This window comes from Astatotilapia calliptera, chromosome 20 (genome assembly GCF_964374335.1).
Source record: "Astatotilapia calliptera chromosome 20, fAstCal68.1, whole genome shotgun sequence".
In the NCBI taxonomy this organism is placed as follows: Eukaryota; Metazoa; Chordata; class Actinopteri; order Cichliformes; family Cichlidae; genus Astatotilapia; species Astatotilapia calliptera.
Genome location: NC_137441.1, coordinates 10,343,870 through 10,358,058, shown reverse-complemented (window position 1 = coordinate 10,358,058; position 14,189 = coordinate 10,343,870). Strand labels below are relative to the sequence as shown.

Below are 14,189 nucleotides of genomic sequence, written 5' to 3'. Positions count from 1 at the left end.
AAATATCTTTACTGGTGTCAGCCTCCTCGTCTCCCAAGCAGGTAAACTTCAGCTTCAGATACTTTATCATCAGATGTGCTATTGCTGATTCAGTAGTTTCTTTCTTTGATTACACAGAATAATCACCAAACTTTAAAGTTGTAAATGTAATCTATTACTACTCTAGAAAGGCCAGCTCGAGTGTTGTCTGAACCTTTTGGCTAAACTAGTTAAACAACACATTGTTTGCCTCACAATCATGTTGTTTGTCATCTGAACGACCAAGTACGTTTCTGAGTAAGATTCTTATAATTTTCAAATCTAGGTGACCATCTATATTCATCTGAGACACTGACAATTTATCAACATCTTAATCAAAGACTGATCATAATTGTGGTGGGGATTTTTTAATGTTGCTCCACCACAGCGAAATATAACCCAACCACAAGTTGTACCTTTGATTTGACCTTCTAACTATTAGCATATGAGTCTGAGAACACCTTTTAAATTACACTGCTTGTCATCTAGTAGGTAGTATGGAGCAGAAAATATATTGTATATAAAAGATGATTAAACTTTAACAAAAGCTATATTGTAAAAATGGTCATTTCTGATATTTGAATTTTTCCACTTTCAAATTTAATTGTTATTTCTCATTATTTCCATTAGCTTATAAGATATTATGTTATTATTAGATATCAGATTATTTCTTGTTCTCAACATCTGTTGAAAACACCTGATAACGCTCTGAACTGCTTTCTAAGGTGATTATAAGGGGAAAGTCAGTATTAATATCAAGAATATCATTTACTGACTTTTAATGCAAAGTCTTCTTATCCACAGTGACAACCCCAACCACCAGCACACAAATTACTCCAATTCAAGATGAAAAAAGGTGAGAAGAGTCTAAGGCTATTAAACTGTTTACTATATCACCATCAACTCTTTATATGTAGTAGTAAACATTAGAATAATCATCTGTCCAGTACAAAAATAGTAACAGATAGTAGTACGTATAATTTATTTATTTATTTATTTATTTTAAATCTAGTTCGTGGGTGACTCTACGTTGGATTCTCTTTATTTTGATGCTGTGTTCTTTGGCATCAACACATATCGCTGAATGGAGAATAAAGACTGCAAGGAAAATATGACTATGACAACCATTTTACCCTCAGAACCTATACATTAATAGATTAAGTCTTACACTGTCATCATTTTCAAAAGGAAACATGGGTAAATTGGTATTAACAAAATCCTACTAAAACTATTCTTCCAGTGGATGTTCATTCAATGTGTGACCTGAGCTGAAAATAAACCAAATGAAAAAGAGGCTTTCAGACTCTTTTGTTTTTTCTAAGTATTTAAATGATTTAAATGTCATTCATTTTAATGTCAGTGCCTAAGATAACTTTAGGCTCAACTATTGAATATCCTATCAGCTTAAAATTAACAGCCTCAAATCCTAGAGGGCCCTTGGCTTTCACTTAATTTATTTGCAGATCTCATATGGGCGGGCACGATGATTGTTATTCTCTTTGCGATGAATCTCTGATATCTAAGATTTCTGTCAATATTGCATTCCAGAGATCTGAAAACCATGTGGAATAAAATTTTCTTCATATTCAAACACAGGGTGAACTATTGTGAGGAGCTCCTTCTAAAAGTCAAAACACTCACAATAAGTAGGTTGGATCATTAGGATCTCTCTAAAGTTATTTGAGGATTGCAATAATATAGTTTCACGCTTGCTTGACTTTTGCTTCTTGCCCTCAGTAATACATAATAGTCTAACAGGTTACCTGGAGCTGAAATGAGTTACTATCCAAGTTAATTTATGTAAACTTGTTAAAGTGATAATCAAAAGTGGATTACACTGAAATTCCTCAAAATTTTCCCATATTATGCACACAAAGAGAAGCAGTGATGATTAGTGATCATTGTCAAGCAGATTTGATTACCCTGGTAGTAATGGCTGTAAGACGTTGAACATCTATGACTGGTGTTCATTGCCATTACACCCCTATACAATCTAATTCAATAACCCTGCATTTAATCTTATTTTATAGAAAAATATAATGTTCACTTTATCTCAGAGGCATTGAATCATTTATTCTCTCGCTGTGCTGCAATATGTGTTGCCTTTGATATTGTGTCCCTCGTGCAGGTGGGGGTGGACAACAACATCTCTGAAACCTTTTTAACTGCAGATATCAGGTATTTGTCACACGTTCCAGTAGCTATGTCAATGTAAAAGTAAGTCAGTATTCAAAATATCAGCACCATAGCACTAAAGCTGTCTGACTAATATCATTATTCACACCTGTGCTCTTCCAGCTGTTTGTGTAAAATAATTTCTGTCATGAGAGAAGAAAAAACACCATTCCCTTCATATGTAAAAACGGACTATAAGGTTTAGGTGAAACATTTCATTTTAGTCTTCTAGGTTGTATAACCCAGACCCAATAGCTATTTCAGTGTGCATGTGGGAATGTGAGTACAGTTTTGAGACAAGAAATACATTGTTTAATGCAGTGGTTCTCAAACTTTCACAATGAGTACCACCTTATAAAATATATGGCTCTTAAAGTACCACCCTTATGACCCACATTATAGTACAGTAGTATAGGCCTATTTAACACCATATACTGTTTACATGAGACAATTTTATTTCTTATATGAATGTTATTGTCATAAACAGGATGTGACAAGTGATAATAATAACAACTGTACTGCATTAAAACATTCACAGCAGGTGGGATATCCCGTCTTTAAGTGATGAGTTGACAAACCCCGCTTCCTGTTTTTAACATGTTTTAATGCTTTGTATCTTGTTCCATTTATTCTGAACAAGCCCCTAAAAAGTTAGCAATCACTGTCGGCCTCTCTCAGTTTTTATCACCACTATTCAATTAACACTAGGAAGGCCCAGAGCCCAGCCATTTGGCTTTTCTACCTTTAAAACCCGGAGAGCAGCCAAATGGCTGGTAGGCTTTTAGCTAAGCTTTAGCTTCAGGCAAGTGGAAGCTAAATTGGCTAGTCATTCATATGTAAATTGGGTTGTTACCTGGGAATTCTGGAGGGAGGGGAGTGGGGGTGTGTGGATGAGGGGGTGGGGGAGCTGCTAAAAGCGGTGAGCTTCCTTTTGTTTCATCTTGATGCATTCTCAATCATCCAGGGAAACAAATCTCCAAAAGTCACCAACTTGGAGTGTTTCAGTTTGCCATCTTAGGGAGAAATCAACACACATGGGTGTATGTCCTTTGTTGCTGAGATTTATTGATAAAAACAGTACAAAAAATCAACCATTTGTACACATTTTTACAAATAATTATAAAAAGTGAGTGAGTACATTTCAACATTTTCAGCAATCACTCACAATCCTGGCACTGCCATGGTATCTGTAGTCTGCATTTACCACATGTGTATCTGTTGCAGTGAACACATCGCACAGTGGCATGATTGTTCTTGCAATTGTGTTTGACCTGACACATGGCTCTTTTTCCAGGGCTCGGTGTGGAGGGTTGTGTCAAAGGCAACTGTTCTTTTCTTGCCTTCTTCGCAGCTACATGAGAGTGAGCTAACTCCCTTGCAAGCTCCACCAGGAAGTCCACCCGTCTTTCCTTCGTCCCGGAGCATGCTTGATACAGCACATGTGCATTCAGTGCTGCCATGTCAATCATGTTATAAAACACGGCAACTGGCCAGCGCCGTGTTCCTCTGCGGACAGTGTACTCCCGAACCATCTGGTCCATCACATCCACGCCACACTTTGTTTTGTTGTAAAGGGTGACAGTGTTTGGCTTCCTTTTGGTAGTGTTATCAGTCTGAACCACGCCGTGCATGCTGCTAAGAATATAGACTGTCTTCTTCCGTTTGGCCGCATACGCCGTCAGCGTGGCAGCAGATGTTGAAAACACCTAAGAAATAAGATAAATTGTTATTTCCATAGCACTTTTACACACAATGAAACACATAAACATAGAACCAGAAAAGACCTGCAACATACCTGAGTGGTGAATTCATTGCGATCTGTCTGTCTAGTGGATTGAGGAATTTCCCTGCGAATCTTGTTGACTGTGCCGAGGATGGTGGTTTTCCGTCTAAGAAGTTTTTGCGCAAGTGAAAGCGATGTGAAAAAGGAGGAGATACTGGACCTTCCCATTGCTCACAATTTGAATTTGTTCACACTGCAGATGAGGAGACTGCTTCTCCACCTAAAAAGAGAGCTTGTTTGGGGACTGAGACAGCGAAAGATGGCACAGTGTGGCGTGAAGAACAGGTGGGGACCTGTCTCCCTTTCATTGTGTGTAAAAGTGCTATGGAAATAACAATTTATCTTATTTCTTAGGTGTTTTCAACCTCTGCTGCCACGCTGACGGCGTATGCGGCCAAACGGAAGAAGACAGTCTATATTCTTAGCAGCATGCACGGCGTGGTTCAGACTGATAACACTACCAAAAGGAAGCCAAACACTGTCACCCTTTACAACAAAACAAAGTGTGGCGTGGATGTGATGGACCAGATGGTTCGGGAGTACACTGTCCGCAGAGGAACACGGCGCTGGCCAGTTGCCGTGTTTTATAACATGATTGACATGGCAGCACTGAATGCACATGTGCTGTATCAAGCATGCTCCGGGACGAAGGAAAGACGGGTGGACTTCCTGGTGGAGCTTGCAAGGGAGTTAGCTCACTCTCATGTAGCTGCGAAGAAGGCAAGAAAAGAACAGTTGCCTTTGACACAACCCTCCACACCGAGCCCTGGAAAAAGAGCCATGTGTCAGGTCAAACACAATTGCAAGAACAATCATGCCACTGTGCGATGTGTTCACTGCAACAGATACACATGTGGTAAATGCAGACTACAGATACCATGGCAGTGCCAGGATTGTGAGTGATTGCTGAAAATGTTGAAATGTACTCACTCACTTTTTATAATTATTTGTAAAAATGTGTACAAATGGTTGATTTTTTGTACTGTTTTTATCAATAAATCTCAGCAACAAAGGACCTACACCCATGTGTGTTGATTTCTCCCTAAGATGGCAAACTGAAACACTCCAAGTTGGTGACTTTTGGAGATTTGTTTCCCTGGATGATTGAGAATGCATCAAGATGAAACAAAAGGAAGCTCACCGCTTTTAGCAGCTCCCCCACCCCCTCATCCACACACCCCCACTCCCCTCCCTCCAGAATTCCCAGGTAACAACCCAATTTACATATGAATGACTAGCCAATTTAGCTTCCACTTGCCTGAAGCTAAAGCTTAGCTAAAAGCCTACCAGCCATTTGGCTGCTCTCCGGGTTTTAAAGGTAGAAAGGTAGAAGCCTGGGCCTTCCTAGTGTTAAAGCTCAGTTTTTAAAACCTTACGATGTAACTAACTGACTACTGCCCAGCCCATGCAGCAATATATTAATGACTAACCTCATATTGTAGTTTGATTATCTCAGTTTTTCTCTGACTGAAGTTTGGTCCGTTTACAGCATCCTGCCATGTGATTACATTTGTCCCTAACCATCGGGAACCATCGCGTTAACTTTATCAAGTGGAAAAAAGTTAGCATTCATCCTCCAGCTTCACTCTGTTTATATTATGCTAACCACAGCTGTATAGTGAGCCACCACGTAGCACATCATTATATAACAGCTAGCCCAACTTCAGTAACCGTAAAAAACTGTTTCGTTTTCTGTCTTAATTTATGTCAGAAGTGATAGCAGAACTGTACATTTTAATTTTTCAGAAATCCCTCAATCAGAACATGGTATATTATTTAATCTTACAATTTTGGGAGAGACTTCTTGCGTACCACTAGAGGGAGCCCACGTACCACCAGTGGTACGCATACCATAGATTGAGAATTACTGGTTTAATACAACAGTTTTCAGCCACCCCTTGTTTCATTTTATTCAGTTTCCAAGGACCCATTTTCTCCTCTTTTTTTTTATTCCATGCTATTGCTTAAAGTCTTAACCAATAGCAAAGGTCAGGCTTTCCAAGAGTCTTTCAAAGTTCCAATTCAGAAATTAGCTGTTTTTTTCACTTATTTTCAGAGGAATCTTTTTTTGTTTGATAAGCCACTTAAACACTGACATATGGCTCATTCAAGAATAAAAAAGGCTTTGAATTCAAGGGCTGAACCAGTGTTGGGTCTACACATAACCAGAGGTGTGAAGCAACAAAGTACAAATACTTTGTTATTGCACTTAAGTAGAATTTTCAAGTATCTGTACATTACTTGAGTATTGATTTTACTAACAACTTTTTACTTTTATTCCCTACATTTTAAACAAATATCTGTACTTTGTTCTCTTAACATTTTCAAAACAGACTCGTTACTTTTAGTTTAACGCATTTGAGAGGAGTTGTTATTTTAAAACACTGCAAGCCTTCAAACTTCAAACTGATTTGAGTCTAAACAATAACATGTGAAAGGCAATTATGTTTGCATGTTAGTCACCAGGAGATGCGGCATAAAAAGAGATGAAAGATACAAAAGTCTGTGTGTGCCATAGTCCGGGGTTGAAGGGGGATGGTGTTTTTATTCATTTATTTTTTGGCACAACATCCCATAAACTGTAGCTGCAGTACCTCACCATAAGACAGGCGAGCATAAAGGCGGTAACATCTTTTAAGTGACAGAATCAGCAGTTCAACTCATACTGGAGTACTGTTAACACTAGCATCTGTACTTTTCCCACCTCTGCACATAACAGACAACATAGCAAAGAACCAATTTTAGGTTGCATTGCTAGATACTTAGTTACTAGTAACTAAAATAAATTACTTACTTACCAGTAGCCTGGTAAGTAAGTAATTTATTCAAATATCTTTGCTTTAAGATGATTCGTTTTAAAAGGCATAAAATTGTAACTTGGCAAATTTGTTAACTGTGTCTTAAAAACAAACAAAAAAAAAACAGCAGATGAACAGTATCTGAGATTATTTTTCTTACAAAATGAGAAAAAAGAAGAAAAAAAACATTGCAAAAACTTGGTACAGGACCTGAGTAATGCATCTGGACTTTCAGCCTCATCCGAAATGTTCTCAGTGGAAGGGTTTGTGTCAAGAAGTCATTCTTGTGGAGGGGAAACTCAAAAAAAAAAGGCTGAGGTCTAACGAACTGCACAAGAACTGGGCACCAAAGCATCTGATTGGCAACAGCCAACAAAAGGCAGCCAATATCCAAAGAATCCGAAGAAGAGCTTTATATGTCCTTCAACAAGCCTAGCCTCATGAAGGCTGGTTAAAGAAACTGCTTGCCTTAAAGAGTTGATGCTGTGTTGAATAATAAAGGTGGATATATCAAATATTGATTTTCAAGCTCACTGGTGTTGCAAAACCTCTGTTTTGCCATTATTTCTGTATTTTCATGTATGTTTCAAGACATTTCAATTAATCACTGCTCTGATTTCCAATTTTCGTAGCAAAATCGATGCTAAATAAATATAATAATCTTCTTATTCATACGCATATCACAATCACATGTAAATTTTATGAAGTCATTCGGATACTGTGTTAAGTTTACAATACCACCGGGAGGGGATACAAGGTGAGAGGAATTTAAGAAGATGACATCATAACTTCTGCAGCATGAACCTCGCGCTTAACCTCGTCTCAAGATACTACGTATCTTATAACAACGTGAGAGGAAGTCACCTTTCAGTCTAAAAGCACAGAAAGGAACGTTTGAAGCGTCATGCAAAAGAGTTCGTGCATCATATTAAACCTATATACAAAGAAAACGCCTTAGAATAAAAATTTTACTTTCAGGTTTAGAGAACTAGCTTTTACAATGAATGGGTTTTGTAGCAATATGTAAATTTTTTACTTTGAAACTGTTGTCCGGTATTATTCCGTCTCGCTTGAAAGTCGTAGTGGAAGTCGCTACTCGCATACTGGCTGTACCAAGTTTTTGCTCGCTGGTGCCAACGCCCGGCGAAACAGACTGCTTACGTTAGCTAGCAGTGACACAAGAGGGACACGGGTACGTAGCTAAAACATGTAACTGGCATATTGGGAAGTTGTGCAGTCGTCCGATTTTGTTTGTGAACTACGCTTTTCTATATTGACCTCATAGAAACTAATGGAGCGTTTGTTTACACCCTTACGTTATCCGGCTGCTAAGCTAGCTAACAAGTTAGCATTGCGTTAGCAGAGTTTGCTAAATGATGCGCAAACATGATTCAGTTGCCAGTAATTATTTAAGTAGTTATCGCCACATTTTGTGACTAATCTAAAAAATGTTTACATACACTAAACGTGGGAAGGTAATTTAAATGAGTAAGCAAGTCATTAGCTAACGTTAGCCTTCAGACAATGTTGTTGATAGCTGGGTGTGACTCTTAGCTGTTTAATTCTAGAAAACTCCGCTGTTCTACTTGGGTTCCATCGTCTCATTAAGAAGTTATTCGCAGTGGATACGACAGAACATTTTAATAGCTTAATATTGTCTCTAGGTGTCTAAAATATTGAATATTGGCCTAACCTTCGTCAGTTGTCACCTCCTCCTTGCAGGTAACGTGATAAACGTGATTGCCAGCAGCTTCAGAAAGCACAGAGATGCAGACTATCAAGTGTGTGGTGGTGGGTGATGGAGCAGTGGGAAAAACCTGTCTGTTGATTTCATACACCACCAATAAATTCCCCTCAGAATATGTACCAACAGTAAGTTTTCACAAACAAAAAATAAATGTTTTCACTTCAATGTGCATCGTGGTTCAAAATATTCTGACATGTAACTTATTCTATCGCAGGTGTTTGACAACTATGCAGTAACTGTAATGATTGGGGGTGAACCATACACCCTTGGCTTATTTGACACTGCAGGTACAATTCATTTTAGTTCCACTTTTAGTTAAATGTGTTAGTTTTATTTAGTCTGTCTCTTGGTAAATTATTTATGTGTATGTGTGTGGTCTCTCCTTAGGTCAGGAGGATTATGACCGGTTACGACCTCTAAGCTACCCGCAGACTGATGTCTTCTTAGTGTGTTTCTCAGTTGTTTCACCTTCCTCGTTTGAGAATGTGAAAGAAAAGGTATATGATTTTATTCTAAATACAGAATTTTTTTGGTTATTGAAACCCCGTAACCTGAGAAATTCCAAAATGGTCAAAATAGTAAAGAACGTGAAATACTGATAATGAAGACAAAGACAACAAGCAGATCATGTTACCACAGATAATGGTCCTAATAAAAGAGGTTGGGGGGATTTTTTTTTTTTTTGTTTGTTTCAAGAACCAGACAAGTCTTGCTGCTCCCTCCCATTTCTTTCTTTCTCTCTTTCTTTCTTTTCTCAGTTGCTGGATAATTTATACTTTGATCACTTTGGAACAGGTTTTGTGGGGAGAAATGCCAAGTCACTGATATGGATTCACCAACATCCCACTAGACCAATACCTCTAACCCTCATGTAGTGGCCTCCCACTATAGGATGTGAGGGCCACCCAAAACAACTTTAACTGGTCTAGATAAGTAGAATTGTAAACAATATGCAATAACTTTAGAGATAAAAGAAAGATTTATTGCACACAGAGCAGAAACACTGCTTGACCCTGGCCATTATTGACCCTTTCTGTGCCACCATGGCTACTTCTAATGAGGATCATCCTGAGCCATCCGTGGTGTCCAAGGTTATGACGAGCATAGTTTAGCAATAGTAGTGATGGTTCTAGTTTTATTATTGTAGCTTTTCCCCCCCTATCGCTCTATCCTGTAAAAATATCAATTTGGACTGAATAGAGCCTCACATTTCCACATAACCTCACAACACGTTCATACACATGCAGCTCAGTCACACGCACTAATTTTAATGAAATGTGTAATATGCAAATATATACCTAATGTATGCATGTTTTGTTTGTTTGTTTTTTCTCTCTGTGTGTTCCACATGTTCTCTTTCGTTTTTTTTTTTTCTGTCAGTGAACTAGGTTACAATGTTGTGCTGTGATTTCAAGACTGTATTTTATTTATTTTTTATCTTTTACAATCTGTTGTAGTATGTAATTCAGCCATACATGTTATGTGAAAATTAAGATAACATGGTTTGGTTAACACATTCTCTACTGAAGACACAAAACCCGGCCTTAGGGGGTCTAAAACTACTGTACTCTTACCGCTGGTTCTAAGCCTGGATAAATGGGACTTTAACAGCAGGTGTAAAATCTATGCTAAGTCAATGGACCAAATTAAAATGTGACGACCTCTTGTAAAAATAATGGAGAAATTGAAAGTGCCTATTTTAATTTTAGGAATTGTAGAAATATCTGGTTAGTTTGTGGGTTTCTTTTTCTCTGTGGTCCTCCAATAATAGAAAAGTTTATGAAAATGCAGTGCATTTTCTGGCAGTCATGTAAAATAATCTGTAGATCCCTGTTTTTGATGAGTTTGTTTTGTTTTTTCCCCACCAGTGGGTTCCTGAGATAACTCACCACTGTCCCAAGACCCCTTTCCTGTTGGTAGGCACTCAGATTGACTTGCGTGATGACCCGTCTACAGTGGAGAAGTTAGCCAAGAACAAACAAAAGCCAATCACTCCTGAGACAGCAGAAAAGCTGGCTCGTGACCTTAAGGCAGTCAAATATGTTGAGTGCTCTGCTCTAACACAGGTAAGATCTCTCATTACACAATACACTAAAAACTGCTGTAACAAGCATGTTTCTGAATGCAATCTCTTAACATGGGTAGAAGTGCTTATGTTTTGCTAACACCACTTACCTAAAAACTCCCATCTAACACTGTGTACCTGTCTTTCTTCCTCCTTTTCCTCTTGCTGTAGCGGGGATTGAAGAACGTATTTGATGAGGCTATCCTAGCTGCTTTAGAGCCCCCCGAAACTCAGAGAAAGAGAAAATGCTGCTTGTTCTGATGTCTTCTTGAATCTTGCTTTGCCTCTCGATCGTATGCTGCTCATTCATTGTAAACAAATGTCTGTTACTAAAATAAGCCCCATGCTCTTTCAAACTTTAAACCTCTGTACCCATTAACCTTTTTCCTTTGTTTCATGTGTGCTTTCTTTTCAACTAATCTCAATAATTGTCCATGCTGCCTATTGACGATGGTGCCAATCTTTAGTTCTTCACCTTGCGGACGAGTCTGTGTAACCTGACATGTCTTTGAGGGGTGGTGGGTTGTTTTTGTTTTTGTTGGGGTTTTTTGTTGTTGTTTTTTTTTTGTTGTTGTTGTTGTTGTTTTTTGTTAAGCAAACATTCCCTTACATTAGCATTGAGCTCATCCGTTGTACCCTATTTAAGCATCAGTGCTACTGTCTTTGACAGTAATATCTTTTTTTTTTTCTACTGCAGCATCAAAATTTTCACAGGCTTTTGTCTTTAAGACAACTTGATCACGAGGGGAGACTTGTATAATGTTATTTCAATAAATGAAAATTTTGATTGCCATGCTCCATTTTTACTCAGCTTTCTTTTGCGCTCGCATATTTCCAGAAAATGGCTCTGTTTTGAATATTAATGTTTTGTTTCCACAGAAAGGATTAAAGAATGTGTTTGATGAGGCAATACTGGCTGCCCTGGAGCCACCTGAACCTAAGAAAAGACGTAAATGTGTTCTGCTCTAAGTTTCGCAGCAGTCTTCACACCAGTTTCCAAATCTAGGTTAACAGTACTGAAGAGGTTTTCTGCACAAGCACATTCCACTATAAGTTGAGATATTTTTAAATATTAGCCTTCTCACATACTTAACCTTAAAACATACTTTGTGTAAGACTGATACACTTTGTCATAATTTGATGCCATTGAAATTTTGTACACAATGTGAACACTGAATGCTGACACTTAAGAAAATTCTAAGGAACACTTGGAAGTAATGTTTTGGTTTGGCCACGTTATCTTTGCAGAGGTTTCCTTGCAAAAGAAGTGATTATGCAAAGATATTTTTATAGAGCTTTAATAAATTCCCTTAAAGTTATAAATTTGCATTGATTTACTACTTAGGTGTCTGTAGTTGCAACATACTGTAAATCCTGCTGTCATAAAATGCTTGTTTAGGGAAAGCTCCACTTAATCTTCTCAACATAGTCTTAAGGTAAATGTAAGAAACCTAAAGAAATATGGAACTTCTGGGTATGTTTTTATCGTCGGTCTGATAAAAGTGGAAAATCTATTTCACTGTTACTATGAGTTTGAGTACAACTATATCCAAGTCATTTGCTTTTTCTGACAAGCATCAAGGAGACGATGTATGTCCTCAGTGATCATCAACAGATGGTAAAGTTAAACTTTGTGGAAGTGTAACTACTAATGTTTGGCCAGTGACCTATATTGTAAACTGCAGCACCATTAACAGGTTGAGATCCTGTAGAAGTTATTAAATTACTTAACTGATAATTATTGCCTTTGACTATCCCTTCCTAGATTGTGGGCTTGAATTTAATTTGTAAATATAGTGAAAGTAACTCGTAACTTATTGACTGAAAATTTGTATGTCACTAATGAAAGACTGAAAGAACCTTAGCTGAAATCACATTAACCAGAATATATTTCTCTCTTATTTTTTATTCAATTTCACAAAGTTGGGACTGTATTTTTGTTTGTAATAAAGGTTCACAATAAAGCAGTATTATGATTATTAAATCCTACTTTCAATATTTCATTTTGTCATGTTATTAGATGGTTCAAACTTGAGAACCTGCCTATAGTTACACATACATACGTTTGAACTACCAAAGACATCAAAACTGATTATTCAGTCATTTTTTGTTACAAATGTTTATTACCAATAAGGAACAACAGGTCAATGCAAACATAGTTCTATCGTTGGTGAGCCAAATAACACTTCTAAAGTATTACAATAGAATTCAGATAAACCCAGGATAATCTCATTATTTGAGGCATTATTGCCTCAAATAATGAGATCAGCCACTGACGCCTTCATGCAACTACAAATATGTTCTCACCCAAGTTTTAAAGTATATGAAGGAAAGGTCAGACACAACGTTCAAAAAGCCTGAGAGCAAAGCTGTATTTTTTTTTCCAGGAATTGCAATAGCTCTTTGGTATTTAACCAACCTCAGCACAAAAATATGGTGATGTTAGAGATCCCCCATTGTGGAGTTTGTAGTCACTGTGGCTACATTACATGAAGAATGTTTCAAATGTTTTCTACAAGCCTGTTTAGATTTATGCATGTGCACTGGTGGGGGAATAAAAGACATGGTACAAAGTAACTGTAAAGCACAACAATACACTTTCATGAATACAGTATATGGTTTAATGTGTTAACATTTAAGCTCACATTATCATTTCCAGTTCTCACACTACAAAATGGAAAGAACAAAAGGCAGGTATCTTTAAGGCAAATGCATAGGTTTGGTTTAGGGCTGTAGCAATAATGTAAACAAAGTCACACTGCCAGACAAGTAAGTCAAGGTACACATGAACCCTTTCACACATGAATTATGACAACCTCAATCATCATTTTTTCACAAGTATTTTTATTCATCTTTAGGCATGAAAAGATGAATAAAATACTTAAGAAAAAAATCCTGATTGAGGTTGTCATAATTCATGTGTGAAATAACAATAATTACAACGAAACATGTCATACAGGTATAGCAACATTAAACAGCCAGTGGGTGGCAGGGTATGGAGTGACACATCAGTGTCCAATGTAGTGGTTTATGTGCAAGTATAGAAACAACACTGACACAAATACAAGAAAACAGCCTTTGAATAGCTGCAGCGACCACTATACGTGAAAGGGTTAAATCACTGGATACTCAGTCATCTCATATCTGTAACGGAATACAAACATATCGTATAGAAATCATATTTGCACATTATTTGACAGAAACCTCATATAGCCAAAAGGACAGGTTTTGTCCCCAATAACTGTGTAGACAGTCTAAAGCAAACCAATCACTCGGTGGAAGTAACTGGCTCCTGGTTCAGTAAAACTCAGGTGCTTGTGTCTGAATTAGTAGATGTTTTTATAAATGCCTGAAAATTTCAGGTGTCCCATTACATCTGGCATAAAGGTAATACAGCATTTCCATAAAGAAACAACAAGAAATCACAACGGAAAAACAACAAGAAAATACAGTGGTGGTAGTTTAATGGTCTGGGGCTGTTTAGCTGCCTCAGGACCTGGAAGGCTTTGTGTGGTAAATGGAACAATGAATTTACCAAAACATCTATTTCCCAAAACATCCTGAAACAGAATCTCCTGCCATCCATTCATGACCTCAACCTAA

The 14,189-nt window shown here is 37.6% G+C and overlaps 3 protein-coding genes across 4 annotated transcripts; 2 read left to right on the top strand and 1 right to left on the bottom strand.

The window, feature by feature from the left end:
* Window positions 1-3,240: 3,240 nt before the first annotated feature.
* Window positions 3,241-4,144, bottom strand: LOC145423113 (uncharacterized). The gene is made up of 2 exons (XM_080295291.1): window positions 3,989-4,144; window positions 3,241-3,899 (listed from the first exon to the last, which is right to left on the bottom strand). The coding sequence occupies exons 1-2, from the start codon at window positions 4,142-4,144 to the stop codon at window positions 3,351-3,353; spliced, it is 705 nt and encodes a 234-aa protein (XP_080151417.1). The 3' UTR covers window positions 3,241-3,350.
* LOC145423117 (uncharacterized) lies at window positions 4,107-4,997 on the top strand. Its single transcript, XM_080295296.1, has 2 exons — window positions 4,107-4,261; window positions 4,331-4,997. Exon 2 carries the CDS (start codon window positions 4,406-4,408, stop codon window positions 4,877-4,879), a length of 474 nt encoding a protein of 157 aa, XP_080151422.1. The 5' UTR covers window positions 4,107-4,261; window positions 4,331-4,405; the 3' UTR covers window positions 4,880-4,997.
* Window positions 4,998-7,648: 2,651 nt separating this feature from the next.
* LOC145423114 (cell division control protein 42 homolog) lies at window positions 7,649-12,570 on the top strand. 2 transcript variants are annotated; one of them, XM_080295292.1, is made up of 6 exons: window positions 7,649-7,966; window positions 8,497-8,646; window positions 8,736-8,808; window positions 8,909-9,018; window positions 10,390-10,587; window positions 10,758-11,379. In XM_080295292.1, the coding sequence occupies exons 2-6, from the start codon at window positions 8,542-8,544 to the stop codon at window positions 10,845-10,847; spliced, it is 576 nt and encodes a 191-aa protein (XP_080151418.1). In that variant the 5' UTR covers window positions 7,649-7,966; window positions 8,497-8,541; the 3' UTR covers window positions 10,848-11,379. The 2 variants fall into 2 exon arrangements, with proteins under 2 accessions (XP_080151418.1, XP_080151419.1); XM_080295293.1 differs by lacking the exon at window positions 10,758-11,379 and adding an exon at window positions 11,466-12,570 and having other exon boundaries at window positions 7,665-7,966.
* The last annotated feature ends 1,619 nt before the right edge of the window (window positions 12,571-14,189 follow it).

Coding starts and splice junctions, on each gene's coding strand:
- LOC145423113 (XM_080295291.1), bottom strand. CDS start 4,144: ATGGGAAGGTCCAGTATCTCCTCCTTTTTCACATCGCTTTCACTTGCG. Junction 3,900..3,988: donor GCAATGAATTCACCACTCAG/GTATGTTGCAGG, acceptor CTTATTTCTTAG/GTGTTTTCAACATCTGCTGC.
- LOC145423117 (XM_080295296.1), top strand. CDS start 4,406: ATGCACGGCGTGGTTCAGACTGATAACACTACCAAAAGGAAGCCAAAC.
- LOC145423114 (XM_080295293.1), top strand. CDS start 8,542: ATGCAGACTATCAAGTGTGTGGTGGTGGGTGATGGAGCAGTGGGAAAA. Junction 8,809..8,908: donor TGGCTTATTTGACACTGCAG/GTACAATTCATT, acceptor GTCTCTCCTTAG/GTCAGGAGGATTATGACCGG. Junction 9,019..10,389: donor TTGAGAATGTGAAAGAAAAG/GTATATGATTTT, acceptor TTTCCCCACCAG/TGGGTTCCTGAGATAACTCA.